The following is a 19,226-nucleotide window of genomic DNA, read 5'->3' as shown; positions in this document are numbered from 1 at the left end:
CAGAGAATGGGCCCTGGATCACAGGGAGATGCAAACAACCTTAAGGCCAAAGTCTTAAGATTAATAGCTACCAATTAGACAAGTACAGAATCGAAAACACTGCCTGAGAGGTTGACACGATGGCTCAAAGAGTCAGCCTGGACCACGAGGTGATCCAAGCTAGGACTGGGGTGCAGAAGGAAAGGAGCCTGGGTTCCCAGTGGCTGCAAAGTTTCCAAACTGCCCTGGGCCATCCATCTCCACATTCATTCCACGTGGAGGAGAAATTGAATTTCTACCCTGTTAAGCCACAGTAATGGTGTTTCTGTTATGGGGAGCCAAAATCATGCCAATGGATATAGGCACCTAACTCAAACAGGGTAAGTCAGAGAAGACTGGCCTGAGGAGGCAACAGCAAGGGGAGACCCGGGCAGACAAATCACAGAAGTGGAGAGCATATTTGGTCAGAGAGACCAGCGTGAGTGAAGAAGGCCTGAGGACGAGAAGGTCTCCTCATGCACAGGCCAAAGAAAGCATGTGCACACTGCAGCTCACTGGAAGGGTCCAGAAGGTACGAAGAGGAAGATGTCAATGAGTGATGAAGCCAGGGGGACAGTAGGGGCTAAATTATAAAGACCTTGTGTGCCCTGCAAAGTGGCTTAGCTTTAACGATGTTAGAAGTCCATCAGAGGGGCACCTGGGTGGCTCAGTCGGTTGGGCGTCTGACTTCGGCTCAGGTCATGATCTTGCGGTCCGTGAGTTCAAGCCCCGCGTCGGGCTCTGTGCTGACAGCTCAGAGCCTGGAACCTGTTTCAGATTCTGTGTCTCCCTCTCTCTCTGACCCTCCCCCGTTCATGCTCTGTCTCTCTCTGTCTCAAAAATAAATAAACGTTTAAAAAAAAAATTAAAAAAAAATCAAAAAAAGGAAGTCCATCAGAGACATTCTGGCATGGGAGTGACATGACCAGATTTGTCTAAATTTCTGTTCTGCGGGCAATGGATCCGAGGAAGAAACCAGAGGTACTGCAAGGACGACAGGTAATAGGCTGCTCGGGGTGACAGACTCGTCCCAGTTTGCCCAAGACTCTGCCAGGCTTAGTTAGCACTGGAAGTTCTGCATTCATTATGCTCCAACCCCGAGTCCCTGTCATCCTAAGGCTGCCGTAGGACTCCAGGTGAGAGGGATGGTGGTGGGAACACAGGATGCAGAGAAGGCTCCAGGGTACTTCACAGTGATACAAACGCCACTTGTCTGTTCTGCTTGGACAGAGCTCCCTCACTCAGAAATCACACCAGGGAAACTTTTGTGAGCAGAGGGCCGCTGGCCAGAACTACAGGGCCACTGAATTCCAGGAGAGGGATAAATCATGACAGACAAGGTCTAATACATTTCTTTTTTCAAAAAAATAACAGGGGCGTCTGGGTGGCTCAGTCGGTTAAGTGATTGACTTTAGCTCAGGTCGTGATCTCGCGGTTCGTGAGTTCGGAGCCCTGCGTTGGGCTCTGTGCTGACAGCCCAGAGCCTGGAACCCGTTTTGGACTCTGTGTCTCCCTCTCTCTCTGCCCCTCCCCCGCTCATGCTCTGTCTCTCTCTCCTTCAAAAATAAATAAACATTAAAAATTTTTAAAAAATAACATTATGCTTTGGATGCAAACAATCTCATTGTAAGTCTCCATTATTCTTGCTACAATTATCCTTGTTTGACAATTGACCTCATTTGACCTGTTCATGGCTGGGACACTGAGTGTTGAATGAAGCACAGGAGAATTCTGACTTCTGATTCTATCTAATACCGTAATGATGGGCCATCTTTTTAATAAGACAGATGTGGATAGCTTTGCTTCCAAACACCTAAGAATTCTGTCTGGCTTCAGCTGCTGTCTGTCTAGCTCTTGTTTCATATCTTACAACCATTCTCTGGAGTTGTCTGGACTTCTTGAGGAAAGCTGTATCAAGATGAACAGTTCTTGTTATTATTTTTATTGCAAGTTTTATACATTTCCTGGAATCTAAAAGAAAAATAACAGCGATAATTGATCTGAGAATCACAACACAGGGAAAAAAATGGCAGCAGGCCACAGAATCTAAGAGGTTTTGCTACACAACAAAATGTTTCACAAGGATAACAATGGTTTATTATCAATTCACTAAGCATATTACTCATAGTGCAGAAGAAATGTTTGAAACAAGATTGGGCTAAGACTTCAAGATAAACTGCATTGGAATTGTGTTGCTCGAAATGGAACAGATAATGGAAGGGACAGTTGACTTCATAGGAGATAAATGATATTTAGGAATTTTACTTCAATCATCACCCTGTTGGCCAAACTGTATGCATGTGTTTTTGAGGGAATTAAGTATGAAAAGTGCTAATGCAGTTTTAGTAACCCAGCAACAGCTACCCAATAGATTTCTTGCAGGTGTTAGCACTTTGAGATCATAGAATCACACACACACAGATCACCCACTAAGTATCTGTCTAAAACCGACTACTATGCTCCATCAGCAAGAATTTTAAAACTTAAATTTTTTTGGGGGGGAGGGGTCAGAGAAGAGAGAAAGTGGAGGCTTTGTATAGGGGATATTTATGGGCACATCCTGGAAAAGGCACATCACTTTGATCCCTTTTGCATGCCCCAAACTCAGACATATGGCCTCACTTAACTGCAAGGAATCCTGGGAAATATGGTCTACACATGTGTGCAGAGGGAAGAGAAGTGGGTTTGATGAATTCTTATTCAGTCTGCATCCAGAAGAGTGCCTGGCACGTGCTAAATTCTCAGTGTTTGTTGAAGGTCCCCAGACAAGTGTTACACTTTGAATTCCAGCTTCATCCCCCCAGGCCATGCTGTCCAACCAAGGTGCCATATTGGCATTTTTCACATTAGAGCTGAGGGGCCTCTCCACTTTTTCAATGAAGTCATCTCCTGGGGCGCCTGGGTGGCTCAGTCAGTTAGGCATCCAACTTCAGCTCAGGTCATGATCTCGCAGCTCGTGAGTGTGAGCCCCACATTGGGCTGTGTGCTGACAGCTCAGAGCCTGGAGCCTGCTTCCGATTCTGTGTCTTCCTCTCTCTGCCCCTCCCTCATTCTCTCTCTCTCTCAAATATAAATAAACATTTTTTAAAAATTAAAAAAAAAATGAAGCCTTCTCCTAATCTTTATATACTGGGGGAGAAACTTCCCCCTTTCTTTCACTATGGTCACTGGACCTAAAAAGAACATGAAATGTTCTCCATTACTCATCCAACAAATAACAACAAAGATTGCTACCAGCTGCTTCAAACTGGTTGTGGTTTTCTTATGAAACTGTAAAATTAGGTGAACTGTAAAATAAAAACTGTCACACAATGGGCATATTTATTAGAATAATAAAGGCTTAATGAAAAGTTAAATGAGTCAAATGAGTTCAATCTTAATGAACGTTTTAAGTCAAAAATGGCATATTCCTTTGCTTTAAATCCTTTAACCAATAAAAAAAAATTTAACTAAAATTTACCAGGGATCCCAAAAGGGGCATGTATACAGCAATGAGCAAAAAGTAGTTTGAGGAAACCATAGATTCATTTAATTTATTTAAATGTTTGTCACATTAAATCACAAAACATTGTTTTCTCCCTCTACAGGGAACAAGTTGAGGCTGAATTACTTGGCATAAGTGATGCCATAGCAAATTTAAAGTTTGCAAAAAAAACTTCTGTTTTCATAATTATCTGAGCCTTTAAAAATTTTGTCTAAAACTGTTTTCTTTAATTTTTATGTTTTCAGTCATCTCTACACCCAGCTTGGGGCTCGCATTCACCACCCTGAGATCAAGAGTCCCACGCTCTGCTGACTGAGCCAGCCAGGCACCCTAACACAATTTTAAAATAATTCCCCCCTCTCCTCATTACTGCACACCTCACTTTTCTATCTTTTTAAAATGAACTTTACTTTTTAGAACAGTTTAAATACACAGAAAAATGACGACTAGAATACCGAAGTTCCCGGATACCCCACACTCATTTTCCCCTATTATTAACACCTTAACATTAGCATGGTACATTTGTCACAATGAACCAATATTAATGCATTCTTTTTTTTTTTTTAATGTGTATATTGATTTTTAAGAGACAGAGAGAAACAGCACGAGCAGGGGAGGGGCAGAGAGAGAGAGAGGGAGACGCAGAATCTTAAGCAGGCTCCAGGCTCTGAGCTGTCAGCACAGAGCCCCATGTGGGGCTTGAACTCATAAACCGTGAGATCATGACCTGAGCCGAAGTAAGACACCTAAACCAACTGAGCCACCCAGGCGCCCCATTCTTTATTATTATTATTATTATTATTATTATTATTATTCATTCTTATTAACTAAAGTACAGACTTTATTCAGATGTCGTTATTTTTCCTCTAATGACCTTTTTCTCTTCCAAGATCCTATCCAGGATACCACATTTACTTCTTCTATCTCCTTAGGCTCCTCTTGGCTGTGACAGTTTCTCATTTTCCTCATTTTTGATGACGTTGGCAATTTTGAGTACTTCTCAGATATGTAGAATGTCCCTCAAGTGGGATTTGTTAATATTTTTCTCATGATGAGACCCGGGTAATGGGTCTTGGGGAAGAAGATCAGAGAGATAAAGTGCCGTTCTCATCACACCCTATCAAGGGTACGTGCCATCAACAGGACTTAATCACTGCTGCTGTTGACCTTGATCACCTGGCCAAGGTTGTGTTTGTCAGGTTTCTCCAAGTCACCCTTTGCCCCACTCTCCGTATGGTGCTCTTTGGAAGAAAGTCACTATGCACAGCCCACACCGAAGGAGTGAGAAATGGTGCTCCTTTTCCTTGCGGGCAAAGTAGCTACATAAATTATTTGGAATTTTCCTCCACCAGGGGATTTATCTCTTCTTCCCCACTTATTTATTTATTCAATCATTTATTTACTTCAGTATGGACTCAGGGGTATTAGCACAGTTCATTTTTCAAAATGCAAATTTTTCCCCTTGGGGAGAAAAGGAAAGGCTGCCAAACATTTGCATAAACAAAACGCCCTCAGCCTTTTCTCCGGCACTCCTCCCGGAATGCGTTCAATCCTCTCTGCAGCAAGGGACTTGGCACAGGGAAAGAGGGATTGCTCCGTGTAATCTAAAATGGTTGACTCACTGAATTAAAATACCCTTGTGAAAACTTCCCGGGTATTTGCTTAATCTAAATCCCCCATTTCAGGAAGGAAACAACATTGAAATGCATGCTTTGTTTCTGAGTATTATTTAAACCACGGCAAAAAGAAACACATCAATTAGGGGGAAAAAAAAAGCCAGAAAACCTCCCTCAGACTACAAAAACAAAACTAAAACACACCGACAGCCCTGCCCAGGGATGATCTGGTCAGAGAGAAAGGGAGGAGAGGCTGGGACATCACGGCCCGAAGTCTTCAGGATCCTGAGGCCCCAAGAATTCCGTTTCACTCCAGGCCTTGCCAAGTCCTAAGGCCAGTTCATGGGAGCTTTCAGGGAGGCTCCTTGTTGTCAGGGGACCCCAACAGGCAGCATTCGCCTTCAGAAAACCACTACAGGCCATGGTCTTGGGGTACAGTCACTGGGCATTTCCTGACTTGCTAAGGTGCCCGTGCTCCACTGGAAGGAGACCAGTCTTTTCCACAAAGGCGCCCTGCTCCCTTTACCCTTACCCATTACCTTCAGCACCTAGGGAATTTTCTCCTTGCACCTCCTACAGCTGCCCATACTTCACACAGACAGATAGCTGGCCTTCCCCTCTCAGTCTCTTATCAGTTTTGGAAGGTAATGCTGCGTGGGGACAAGCTCTATTATGACACAAATTGTCTGTGTGACCTTGGACAAATTGCTTTGTCTCTCTGGGCCTCGGTTTCTCAAGTGTGAAATAAAGACACCGATTCAAGTTGATTCTAAATGCTTTCCAACTCTGAGATGTTATGATCCTGTTAAACCCTTAAGACCTAGAATAATACTTTTTCCCAATTCTATGTGAGAATAACTGGAAAACAATAATGTGGTCATTAAAAATTGTCTTATCTTTTTCTCATTTCCTTCCTCTGACTGATGATTGTGTGGTGTTTACACCTGGATATAATAAATTGTACTTCATTAAAAAAAAAGTATGCTTTTCAATGTTGCCTTCAAAAAATGAATTTTTTTCAAGGTGGGGTTTTTATTTTGATGGTTTCTAGCCTTTTTTCAATGACTACTTTACTAAGGTGTAAATGTGGACTCTTTAAAGGAGAGGAATAACATCAGGGAGGGGTATGCAGAAAGCTTGAACTTATTGTGTCTGTAATATTTTATTGCTTTAGAAAAAAACAGGAAGCAAAGTCGGCAAAATTTGAGGATGTGATGAAATCTCAGTGACGGTTATAGCAAGGGTTTGTTATATTCTTGTGAATATTTTTCACTTTACTCAAATCATTTTCCTAAGAATGAAAGCTTAACAGAGGCACTGGGTAGCTCAGTTGGTTAAGCGTCCGACTTTGGCTCAGGTCATGATCTCACCGTTCATGGGTTTGAGCCCTGCGTCCGGCTCTGCTGACAGGGTGGAGCCTGGAGCATGTTTCCAGTTCTGTGTCTCCCTCTTTCTCTGCCCCTCCCCTGCTTGCACTCTATGTGTGTGTGTCTCTCTCTCTCAAAAAATAAATAAAAATTAAAAAAAAAAAAACCTTCACATCTTATATCCTTATCTTTCCTTTTGTTGACCTTTCAGTTATCTGGTATTTGGAAATGCATAGCCAGACATTGAAATAGGATAGGGAAGAGGTAGGACCCCTTGTCCAAGGCCTTGTTCTTCATAGTTCACATTAGGTTCCACCTCCTCTGTGAAGCCTTTCTGTTTGCCTCAATCTCCCATGAAAAAATTTCAGCCAACTTCTCTGGTGCCTTTGCTATCGGTGCCACTTTGGGGCGCTCAATCCCCTCCTTATTAACACCCAGCTGGTGCAACAACCCACATTTACCTGAACGCACACCCATACCCAGTACCATCAGGAGGGGCGAGGTCATCCTGCGCTAACAAACAACCCCACAAGTCATTTCTTGCTCATACTCTCTGCCCAAAATGGGTTGGCTGTGGCTCTGATCCATGTCATTGTCTCCACTCTGGGACTGCGGATGACGTAGTCTTACCTGTCACACTTACTGTTTCCAGGTAGAGGAGGAAAAGCCCGGTAACCGACGTCTGATTCTTAGAACTTCTGCCCACATAACCATGCCCAATAACCATGTTGTTGGACAAATCAAGTCACATGGGGACTCTTGAATTCAGTAGGGCAGGGATGTCTAATCTTCCTGGTGGGAAGGGTACCAAGGACAGGGAATCTGATGATTTGGTGAATAGATAGTGACACAATCTAACACACTCTCTTAGGAAACGTTTCTTTTGCTGGATTTGGACTCTGGACTTTCATCTCTCAGCTGACAAACAACCCATCCTGTGATCTCACCTGCTGATGCTGCCAATTTCAGTAGTGTTGCTCTCTTAAGGAACTCTTTGTACGAGCATTTAAATATTTTATTGCATCTTAGCCCTTATTAATTTATAACCGTGGATGGAAAATGGAAAATTAAAGTGCTGATATGAGTCATAAGAAACCTAGGTCTCATAAACTAAAAACACTTGAGAGGACCCCTTGGGTGTGCCAGAAGCTGTGAATACCCCAATCAGAGGTCTCTCACACCATCTCAGCTAATTGACGCTCCTCGTTTGTGAAGGAAACAAATAAAGAAACTTGTAAAAAGCTAGAGCAATATCATTGAAGCTTGTTTTTATTTTATTTTATTAAAAATTTTTTAATGTTTATTTTTGAGAGAGAGAGACAGAGCGCGAGCAGGGGAGGGTCAGAGAGACAGAGGGAGACACAGAATCCAAAGCAGGCTCCAGGCTCTGATCTGTCAGCACAGAGCCCGATACAGGGCTTGAACTCATGAACCGTGAGATCATGACCTGAGCTGAAGTCAGATGCTTAACCGCCTGAGCCACCAAGGGCACCAAAGCTTGTTTAAAAAGTTGGGGTAGAAACAGAAATATTTTTAACTCTCGAGGAACAAAAAGAATATCACCAAATTTTGGACAATCTTGTTCCATATATGTATTTTCAGGAACACATTGTATAGGGGCAATCTGTACTGGGTGATGTTTTTATTTAGTGCTTTATACGTGTGTTTTGTTTTCTCAGATTCTAAATCTCTGAGGATAGGATCTAAGTGGCAGCATGGTGAACAGCATGCACTTAAGTTCTGTGAGACTATCCCGGATCCAAATCCTAGTCCTCACATTGCCTCGTAGCAAGACACTTAAAGTCTTTGAGCCTCAGTTTTCTCATCTGAGAAAAATGGGAAACTTGGGAAAAATGGGAAGCTTAATACTTAGCTCCCAGGTTTGTGGTAAGCCTTACCTAACAAACGTAAAACACTAGGAGGGGCTGCATAATGTTAATTTTGCCTAAATCTGCCATTTACTACATTTTCTATGTGCAAAGCATTTAACGTGCTTTGTTTGCTCTGTAATAACCTCCCAACACCCATAAAAGTACCATTAGCAGTCCCATTTTTTTACAGAAAGTCTACAGTGTTTTCATTTTAAGCACGATTCGATTTTTTTCCAGTTTTATTGAAAAATAATTGACATACATCATTATATAAATTTAAGGTGTACAGGGGGTTGGTGTGGTTTACATATATTGTAAAGTGATTACCCCAATATGTTCAGCTAACAGCCATCTTCTCATATAGATACAACAAAAAGAAGAAAGGTAAAAAGGAAAAATGTTCTTCTTGAGAACCCATAGGATTTACTGTCTTAACAACTTTCCTGTATAGTAGCCCTCCCTGTGCCTATTGGCAGTTTCATTTTCCATGATTTCAGTTACCCCCAGCCAACTGCAGTGGAGAAGCAGAGGATCCTGCTTCTGACTTATACTCAGAAGGTCAATAGTAGCCCAATGCCACGTCACAATGCCTCATTCACCTCACTTCATTTCATCATGTATGCATTTTATCATTACTATGTTGTAATCTTGGTGACATCACTCCCTGATGGCACTTTTTTTTTAATTTAAATTTTACTTAACATACAGTGCAATATTGGTTTCGGGGTAGAATTCAGTGATTCATCACTTTTATTTAGTGCTTTATACGTGTGCGTAGTTTTCTCACGTGCTCATCGCAACAAGCGCCCTCCTTAGTACCCATCACCCATCTAGTCCGTCTCTCACTCACCTCCCTCAATCAACCCATAGTTTGTTCTCTATCATTAAGAGTCTCTTATGGTTTGTTTTCCTCTTCTCTTCCCACCATTCCCATATGTTCATCTGTTTTGTTTCTTAAATTCCACATATGAGTGAAATCATATGGTATTTGTCTTTCTCTGATTGACTTATTTCACTTAGCATAATACATTCTAGCTCCATCCATGTCATTGCAAAGGGCAAGATTTCATTCTTTTTTTTTTTTTCCCAACGTTTTTATTTATTTTTGGGACAGAGAGAGACAGAGCATGAACAGGGGAGGGGCAGAGAGAGAGGGAGACACAGAATCGGAAACAGGCTCCAGGCTCTGAGCCATCAGCCCAGAGCCCGACGCGGGGCTCGAACTCATGGACCGCGAGATCGTGACCTGGCTGAAGTTGGACGCTTAACCGACTGCGCCACCCAGGCGCCCCAAGATTTCATTCTTTTTGATGGCTGGGTAATATTCCATCGTGTGTGTGTGTGTGTGTGTGTGTGTGTGTGTGTGTGTACTTCTGGGTAATATTCCATTGTGTGTTTGATGGCTGGGTAATATTCCATCGTGTGTGTGTGTGTGTGTGTGTGTGTGTGTGTACTTCTGGGTAATATTCCATTGTGTGTTTGATGGCTGGGTAATATTCCATCGTGTGTGTGTGTGTGTGTTTCTGTGTGTGTGTGTGTGTGTGTGTGTGTGTGTGTACTTCTTTATCCATTCATCAGTTGATGGACATTTGAGCTCTCTCCATAGTTTGGGTATTGTTGATAATGTTGCTATAAATACTGGAGTGCATGTGCCCCTTTGAATATGTATTTTTGTATCCTTTGGGTAAGTACCTAATAATGCAACTGCTGGATAATAGGGAGTTCTGTTTACAGTTTCTTGAGGAACCTCCATACTGTTCTCCAGAGTGACCGTTCCAGTTTACATTCCCACCAACAGTGCAAGAGGGTTCCCCTTTCTCTGCATCCTCACCGATACCTGGTGTTTCTTGTGTTGTTAATTTTAGTCATTCTGACAGGTGTGAAATGGTATCTCATTGTGCTTTTGATTTGTATTTCTCTGATGATGAGTGATATTGAGCATCTTTTCACGTGTCTGTTGGCCATCTGGATGTCTTCCTTGGAGAAGTGTCTATTCATGTCTTCTGCCCATTTCTCCACTGGATTATTTGTTTTTTGGCTGTAGAATTTGATAGGTTCTTTATAGATTTTGGACACTACCCCTTTATCAGATATATTGTTTGCAAATATCTTCTCCTGGGGCACCTGGGTGGCTCAGTCTGTTAATCCTCCAACTTTGGCTCAGGTCACGATCTCACAGTTCATGGTTTGAGCCCTGCATCGGGCTCTGTGCTGACGGCTCAGAGCCTGGAGCCTGCTTCAGATTCTGTGTCTCCCTCTCTCTCTGCCCCTCCTCTGCTTGCACTCTCTCTCTCTTTCTCTCGAAAATAAATATAAACATTAAAAAAAAAATAAAAGAAGTTTTATTATGGTAAAAAAAAACTGCATGTAACATAAAATCTACCATCTTAACCATTTTTCAGTGTCCATTTCAATAGTGTTAAGTATATTCACACTGTTGTGAAACAGGTGTCCAGAACTTTTTCATCTTGCAAATCTGAAACTCTATACCCATTGAAACAACAACTTCCCATTTCCTCCTCCCTTCCTACCCCTTCCCTGCCCCTGACAAGCCCTATTCTGCTTTCTCTGAATTTGACTATGCTAGATCCCTGAGATGAATGGATCAAGCGGTATTTGTCTTTCTGTGACTAGCTTATTTCACTTAGCATAATGTCTTTTTTTTTTTAATTTTTTTTTTCAACGTTTATTTATTTTTGGGACAGAGAGAGACAGAGCATGAACGGGGGAGGGGCAGAGAGAGAGGGAGACACAGAATTGGAAACAGGCTCCAGGCTCTGAGCCATCAGCCCAGAGCCCGACGCGGGGCTCGAACTCACGGACTGCGAGATCGTGACCTGGCTGAAGTCGGACGCTTAACCGACTGCGCCACCCAGGCGCCCCAGCATAATGTCTTTAAGGTTTATGCCTGTGGTAGCATGTGACATGATTCCCTCCTCTTTTAAGGCTGAATAATATTCCACTGTATGTATATGCCGCATTTTGCTTATCCATTCCTCTGCCGATGGACACCTGTGTTGACTTTGGTCTTTTGTGAATAATGCTGCTCAGAACGTGGATGTGCCCCCTGCTGGTTTTATAAAACGGCAAAGTATGTGTCCCAGGCCCCTCATCAACTGGTGTCTGGGAGTTCAGCCAACAGGAAGTACTGGTGAAAGACCGGAGGTTAGGAGCAGGGGAGAGGCCAAAGCATCCTCCTCTTTCTCTCTGTTTTGGGAGGTGTTCCCAACAATGGCCTTGACGGCCCCCTCAGCCACCTCTGCTGGTGGTCCTTTCTGTTGTCTCTGCCCGGCCACGCAGGAGGCCATGGCTTCCTTTCTCCTCTTGCCAGTGTCTCGACTGCCTCTTTGTCTCTCCTCTGTTTTCTCATCTGTGTGCAACTCTGCCATAAAATTTAAGTTTTCTTTTGATGGTGGGACACAATACAGTAACACGTGAGGATAGACGAAAGGCAGAATTTTTTGTTACTTATGGCTCCAAATGAAAGAAGACAGCCAGGCGGGGGGGGGGGGGGGGACCTGGGGGGTTGTGCCGGGAACAGGGTAACAGCAAGTTGGAACGGCAAGAGATGGCTTATGTATGGCAAGCACAGTGAGGTTAGCCAGGTTTTGAGGGCTCACTGGGGATTGGGTCTTTTGAATAATTCTGCAGACCCAACGAAGAAAGGGCCACTGAGGTTAGGTATTTGGGGCCTCTGGCCTTGGGTAAGTGTGTGTTGTAACCTAGGGGTGTTAGGGCCTGATAAGGGAAGTAGTTGGGGTGGGGGCTCAGCAAACTGTTGCAAAGGGGAGTTGATCGCTTTGAGCTGTAGCTACAAAACTGGCACTTGGAAAATACTTTATTGCAGCAACCAATTCCCTGTATTACCTTCCCTCGGTGTGAAGTATCTAGAATGATCCCTGTTTTCCCCGCCTGGACTCTGACTGATACAATGTATTCCAGTGCATTCCAAATCTTTACACACTGATAAACAACTAGAGTAACATCTTCGTATCACCGCGGACCAGAATACTGTTGCTTTATGGTTAGCCACACTATCTCCCTCTAATGAATCCCTCTGCCCATCTTTGTCCCTCTCACTATTTTAGGAGTTTCTTAGAAGCAGGGATTGTGTCTTATGCCCTGCTTCTCACAACCCCAGACCAGAACCCAATCAAACCCAAATGTGTGCTTTAATAAATATATGATTAATTACGTGGGTCTCTGAGAGCACATCAATCATTATTTTTTGACTTCCACCTTGGCTGCAGTTCAGGCCTGGAGCCAGCTCCGCATTCTGACCTTCACAGTCCTGACCCCCGACTGGGATAAGATCCAGACTCTTCGATGAATCATCTGACATACTCCTTATTTTCTTACGCACACTCCTATAAAATTGGCGTTTATCACAGCTTCCACGAAACAGTTCTTTGTTATCTGATGGCTTTCACTTTTCTTGTTGTTGAGTCTTGTTTTTAATCTGAGAGAGAGACACAGGGCCTATCTTCAGGGCCAGCTTCATGGGCGTGTGACCCGGGCAAATAGCACAGGGTCCCCTGCTTAGAACAGCCCACGCGTGGTTTAATGTCGCCATCTTGAGAGGCTTAATATTTGTAAACAAGAGGCCCCCCATTCCCAGTGTTGCACTGGACCCCAAAAATAATTTGGCCAGTCCTCCCTGTCTCATTTGTATGTACCTTGTGACATTAATTGAGCTTAGAGGCATATGGGTTTAATATTTATGGAACTCTCAGTAGTTCAGAAGCTCCCCACTTTCCTTAGGAGATTTGCTCCAGACCTCTCAGTGCAGCATGGTATGAAAAGCGCCCCCCCCCCCCATACTGACAGCTCTAAAACTTCCTTAGCCCCACCTTCTCTACTCTGACCTCCTTCCTTTCAAATGTAAACTCCCAGCTATCATAGTACTTGCTGTTTCTAAACTTGTGAGCTTGCCAGATGCTGGGCCTTTGCATATCTTGCTCCCATCCTGTCTGGGGCTGCCCTCTGTCTCTCTCCTGGCCAACACCAACTTACTTCACAGGTGTGAACCTACGTGTCCCTTCCCTGATCTCCCCAAAACTGAGATATGGGGCTCTCCTAGCACCCTGTGCTAAACATATAGTGGCATTTATCTTGCTTTCATGTTATTTTCCGTTTATTTCTCCATTTCCCTCTGTAAGTTGTGAGTTCCCTTTAGGTAGAAAGTGTCTCATGTTCTCTGAGCTGAAAGCCACACTCAGCCTCAAGGAGGTAGTTGCTAAGTTTCCATTCACCAGATTCATGAGTGCATGAATGAACAGATCCCTGGTTTATTTGGAGAGTGCATGAGGAGACCTATAAGGTTTTCTTTTGAACCACCAAGGACTGAGCAGTACTTACATCGTTGAAGAAGACGTTCAAGAGCACCCTCTGTCATAGGCACGTGGATTCCTTTTCCAACTCCTCCAGGGAAGGTGCTGCCTCCCTTTCTCCTTTTCAGGAGAGCTACATGGTAGCAGCTCTTTGAATTTCTCAGCCTTTGAGGGGGTTCCTGAGGTCTCTCCTGGGACAGACCCTAGCCCAGGTCATAGACGAAGCTCCTGGGAGACCTTTCCTACTCCCAAAGAGTGTCTGGCCCTATGCAAGTCCTGGATCAAGATCAAGTGTTTCGTCCATCCCCTATGTCTGTGCTCCTGGTCTACATTCTATTCACCCCTACAAGGCCCAATTGAAATGCTAACTCCCCCCGTTTTAATGTAATTGATGGCTCTAGGCTTTCCCACTGCATTGTTGTAATCTGTAGGGATACTCGGCACAGGGCACACAAGTTCTGACTAATGCCATGGTGACCCGTGCTGTAGACTACGCAGTCAATTTTGAGGGATCAGGAGCAGAGTGTTCTTATTTTCCAGCCTTTGTGTCTTTACTTCTTACAAATAGTCATCACTCAAATTAACCCTGGGCATTTTGGGTCACTAGCCGATAGTCTGAAATACAATTTGTCCCAGAGTAAAAGAGATTTGAAAAAGGAACAAGAGTGGCTTTATCTGATGGAAAGAAAAAGTTTCTGTCAGTTCATTGGAAAATACCCGCCCTTGGAAGAAGGGGTCCCGGGGGAGGATACAGGGAGAGAAAAATGGGAAGTACAAGAAGGCAAGGGAAGGGACCTGGGTGACAGAAGTTGCAAGGCCTCAAGTCCTAATGGTAAGGTTTTAATTTGGTAATGATGGGGGCGTCGGGGTGGCTCAGTCAGTTGAGCGTTCAACCCTTGGTTTCTGCTCAGGCCATGATCTCACTGTTCCTGGGTTGAAGCCCTGCATCAGGCTCTGCACTGACAGTGCGAGGCCTGCTTGGGATTCTCTCTCTCTCCCTCTCTCTTTGCCTTCCCATCCCGGTCACGCTGTCTCTGTCTCTCTCCAAATAAACAAATAAACTTAAAAAATAAATATATAAAATTTGGTCATGATGTAGGCAGGCCCAGTCTGAGGACCCAGAGGGTCCCTGTAGGACCATTCCAAAGGGTCCTTGGCATCACCAAGGATGGAAATCAAACGTGAGCCAGAAGGAAGTGAGAGCAGAGTTTATTGAGTAGTGTAAGTGATAGAGTATAGCAGGTGGTGCGTCTGGGAGACTCAGAAAAGGAGATGTGGGCCTCCCCGTCACTTGGGGTTAGGAGTTTATATTGGAAAGGGGTCCAGGGTACGTGTTCCCCCAGGGACCCAGGGTTTGGTCCCATCAAAGGCAAGTGTCAGGCAAATGAACGATGTTATTGCATAAATCACTGAAGGTGGGGGGATTGATGCCAATGCTGTTGATGGAGGTTTGTTGGAAGCTAATGTCCTGGAATATGTTTGGGATTCGGTTCTTTTGAGATGTTATCGGGTGATTAGGGGCCTAGGATGAAACTCGTAGAATGATTAACTTTCTTGCTTCCCCCTGTGGAGTGGGAACACAGCTTTTTTGATTTACTCAGATGCAAGGTGAAGTATGGAGTATGAGGAAATGGAGCCTAGCAGAGAAATATCCGGCATAGAGCCTTTCTAAAATGGAGACCTTTCAGTTTCCCTGTCTCAGTGATGAAGGTACCGTGGAGACAGAAGAATGGGAGAGGAGGGGTGAGTGACTGACCAAGGTCACGCAGGCTGTCGCCCTTTGCTCTTACAGAAAACAGAGCAAGTGTGACCCCAGATGCTGACGTGCCTAGGGAATGAAAACAAGGTGACATGTCTACATAACTGTACCCCTGCAATCCGTATTCCAGTTACATATGCTGCTGTTTGAGGATGTAACCCAGCTGTGACTAAGTTCTGTGGGAAGCCTCTGGTTTTTTTTTCTTTGGTTTTGTTTGTTTGTTTTTGCCAATCCCCCAATCCTCTTGCATCCAAATAAATATAACTCCAAGTTTTATTTCATAAACTTTGCTTGCAGATGTATTGTTTCTCTCCTTATCTCCTTGCTCCAGCCAGGTTTTTTTCTACTCTCTGTCTCTCTTCTTATCTAGAGCGTTTTGGCAACTGTCTGTAAACTCAGCTCTTGAATAGCAAGCTCTGTGAAATATGAAATTCCCTTTAGTCAATGAATCATTTACCTAACGAATCTGAAATCCTGGTGGGGAGGGCAAAGCTGGAGGTAACTCTAGGAACATGCTGGCAGTTTGAATTTGGAAAGTAGCACTCCCCATCCTGATTCACGATTTCCTTTCCTGGTCAGTGCACTTCCTGCTTGTCCCACAGAAGTTTAAGAGGGGCTATGGGTATAATTGGGGGGACCTCGGTGGTTCAGTCGGTTGAGTGTCTGACTCTTGATTCCATGGGATAGAGCCCTGCGTTAGTCTCCATGCTGAGTGTGGAACCTGCTTAGAATTCTCTCTCACCCTCTCTTCCTCTCCCCTGCTCATGCTCTCTCTCTAAAGTAAAATAAATAAGTAAATAAATAACTAAATAAATAAATATAAAATTTAAAAATAGTTATGGCTATAATTACACATTAAAATTTTTTAAAATCTTTATTTATTTATTTTTATTTTTTAACGTTTTATTTATTTTTGAGACAGAGAGAGACAGAGCATGAACGGGGGAGGGGCAGAGAGAGAGGGAGACACAGAATCGGAAGCAGGCTCCAGGCTCTGAGCCATCAGCCCAGAGCCCGACGCGGGGCTCGAACTCACGGACCGCGAGATTGTGACCTGAGCTGAAGTCGGACGCTTAACCGACTGAGCCACCCAGGCGCCCCTAAATCTTTATTTATTTTTGAGAGAGAGAAAGAGAGATGGAATGCAAATGGGGGAGGGAAAAAGACAGAGGGAGACACAGAATCCAAGGCAAGCTTCAGGCTCCAAGCTGTCAGCACAGAGCCCATCCAGGGGATTAGACTCAGGAACCTTAAGATCATGACCTGAGCCAAAGTCAGATGCTTAACTGACTGAGCCACCCAGGTGCCCTTATAATTACACATTAAATGGAAGACCCCAGAGAGAAAATTCTCTCTTGTGTGAGAGAAAACAGAACTTCTTAGAAAACAAAACAAAAGCTGATCTTTCTTCTTCCTTATTTCTGATTATCTCCTACAATGATGTTACTTATTATTTCCAATTAAGGGCCCACACCTGACATCTCTGGGGATGCGTCTCTGGTCCCTCTGGATCCACGTTTAAGCTACACACTAAGAATGTGACAGCTTTACAGCCTTGTAAAACTAGTCCTGCACTTAAACAGCCTCATCTCACACCTTCCTTCCTTCCTATATAACCTGTCCTTAAGAAATTTAAATCCAACCAATTTTTCTCTTGCTCCAAGTCTGAAATGAAACTTTGACATGCGCTAATGGTCTAACTCATCTGAGATGCTTGGCTTAGACGGTGATTAGAGGCTAACCTAGGACAAGGGCGCTTTGAGACAAAAAACAACAGATGGGAAGAAATAACCCCAAACTGGAGTCCTTTCTTTCAGTACCTCTTAACGCTCTATGTTGTGTCCTTCAGAGCCCTTGTGGCAGTAATTGGCTTTATGATTGTTTCTTTAGAGCTGCAGTCATGATTAAAAATGCTACTCGAAGCACAGCGAGGATGTCCTTGACACACATCCTATTTTCTGGGAAAAGGTTACTACTACCACAGTAATTGAGCTGGGAAGAGGAGACAAATTGCTCCTGGCGACTCCAGCAGCGGTTCAAAGTACTGCAGTTGACCGGAATCACACCCTGCAGTTTTCCCTCTTTCCAGTTCGCAAGATAACAGTAATAGCATTTGCATCTACAGATTATCTGCCAAATAGAAGTGGAAGGGGAGAAACCACAACCAGCTAGACTGTAAAAGAATCTCAAACCCGTGACAGAGTCACACAAATGACCACAGGAGAGAGGAGAGGCCCGGAACTCCACTGGGGGCCCGCTCCGGGACCGGCCCAGGGCGCAGGATGACTGATTTATTTACCCCCGGCCCGGGGCGCCCGCAGCTGGCTGGAGCCGGCGGTGACATCACGAGCCCGAGCGCGAGTCACGTGGCCCGCCCCGCCCCCTCCCGCTCCTCCTCCTCCCGCAGCCTTCGGAGCGCAGGGTCCGGCCGCCGCAGCCGCTCGGAGCTCTCCGCAGAGGCGCGGAGCGCGGGCCACCTGCAAGCGGGGGAGCCGGGCAGGCAGCGGCAGCGGCAGCGGCGGGGGAGCCGGCAGCAGCCCCCCGGCGGGCCCCGAGCGACGCGGCCGACGCTCCTGCAAACTTGGGCGCGCGCTCGCGCCACGGCGCCCGCGGCCCGAGCGATGAAGATGGTCGCGCCCTGGACGCGGTTCTACTCCAACAGCTGCTGCCTGTGCTGCCATGTCCGCACCGGCACCATCCTGCTGGGCGTCTGGTACCTGGTGAGCGAGGCGACGCGCGGGGGGCGCACCTGCAGGAGCGGAGGCGCCGGCGCCGCGAGCCCCCACCCCCGGCACGGGACTTCGGGACCCCGGGACCCTGGCCCATGCGCCCGCTGCACTCTGCACGCCCCCGAGTGCGGCCTCGGCGTTGGGCTACGCCGGCGCTAATCCGCTTAAAGTTGTATTATTAGAAACTTAATTCCGTGCGCGAGCCTGTCCGCGATCCCCGGCTCAGCCAACCTGTGGCGGGGGTCCAGCCACGGCCCAGAGTCGGGGGCCGTGCGGGCTGCGGCGGGTTCCCCCGCTTCCGGTAAAAGTGCACTTGGTGGCCGGGAGAGCCCTGATCGGATCTGCGGACCACGTGTTTTCCATTCCTTTCTTTCTCCTCACCACCCGTTGGGCTTTGTGTTTAGTCGCGCCGCGACTGGGTCGTGGGGTGACGGGGCGCGTTCTGCCACCACTGTGGTCGCGCTTGCAGCCCCGGCTTGCCCATTCTCCCAGCTCGCATCCCGGCCTCGGGGTTGCTGTCCGGTCTTCAGCTCGCGTTCGGGTCCCGAGGAGGAATGGTTGGGGGTTCTTGGCACGCTCCGTGAATGCGTCCCTCCACACGTTTGGTGTGAAGCCCTTACTCTAGGAAGGGATTTGCCAGGATTTACTGCGTTTCAGTTTCAGTGTGCCCGGGGAAGCCATTTTACACCCACTTACTTTCCTGCCCATTGACAGGTGATCCCTGTACCTTTCTTAGCAGACGCTGCAGGCAAATCTTTTTTTTTTTTTTTTTTTAATTTTTATTTATTTATTTTTTAGGTTGGAGCTTTTAAGAACTTGTTTGTATGGGGAGCACTGATTATCAGGGGGCACTGAGGAAACCTGATGGAGTCTTTCTGGCCCTGTATGCCTCCTCCAGGTTGATTGTTGGCACCCCCGGACTGCGCCAACACTGAATCGGATTCCATTGCATTTCGGGTTTTGTGACATCATGTTGGAGAGTTAGACCCGAGCCACTTTGCAGTGAATACCACTGCATCATCAGGAAATCCCTTAAAAATGGTATTAAGATG

At 45.4% G+C, this 19,226-nt stretch overlaps 1 protein-coding gene across 1 annotated transcript in view; it reads left to right on the top strand.

Moving 5' to 3' along the window:
* Positions 1 to 17,841: 17,841 nt before the first annotated feature.
* Positions 17,842 to 19,226, top strand: part of LAPTM4B (lysosomal protein transmembrane 4 beta) — a 79,043-nt gene continuing 77,658 nt past the window's right edge. Inside the window, exon 1 of the mRNA XM_045454121.1 lies at positions 17,842 to 18,165. Within this exon, the coding sequence (XP_045310077.1) occupies positions 18,067 to 18,165 (99 nt within the window). The 5' untranslated portion in view covers positions 17,842 to 18,066. The remainder of the gene's footprint in view (positions 18,166 to 19,226) is intronic.

This window comes from Leopardus geoffroyi, chromosome C3, assembly GCF_018350155.1.
Source record: "Leopardus geoffroyi isolate Oge1 chromosome C3, O.geoffroyi_Oge1_pat1.0, whole genome shotgun sequence".
Classification (NCBI taxonomy): domain Eukaryota; kingdom Metazoa; phylum Chordata; class Mammalia; order Carnivora; family Felidae; genus Leopardus; species Leopardus geoffroyi.
The sequence above is the reverse complement of the archived record's forward strand: the minus strand, read 5'-3'. Positions and strand labels throughout refer to the sequence as shown.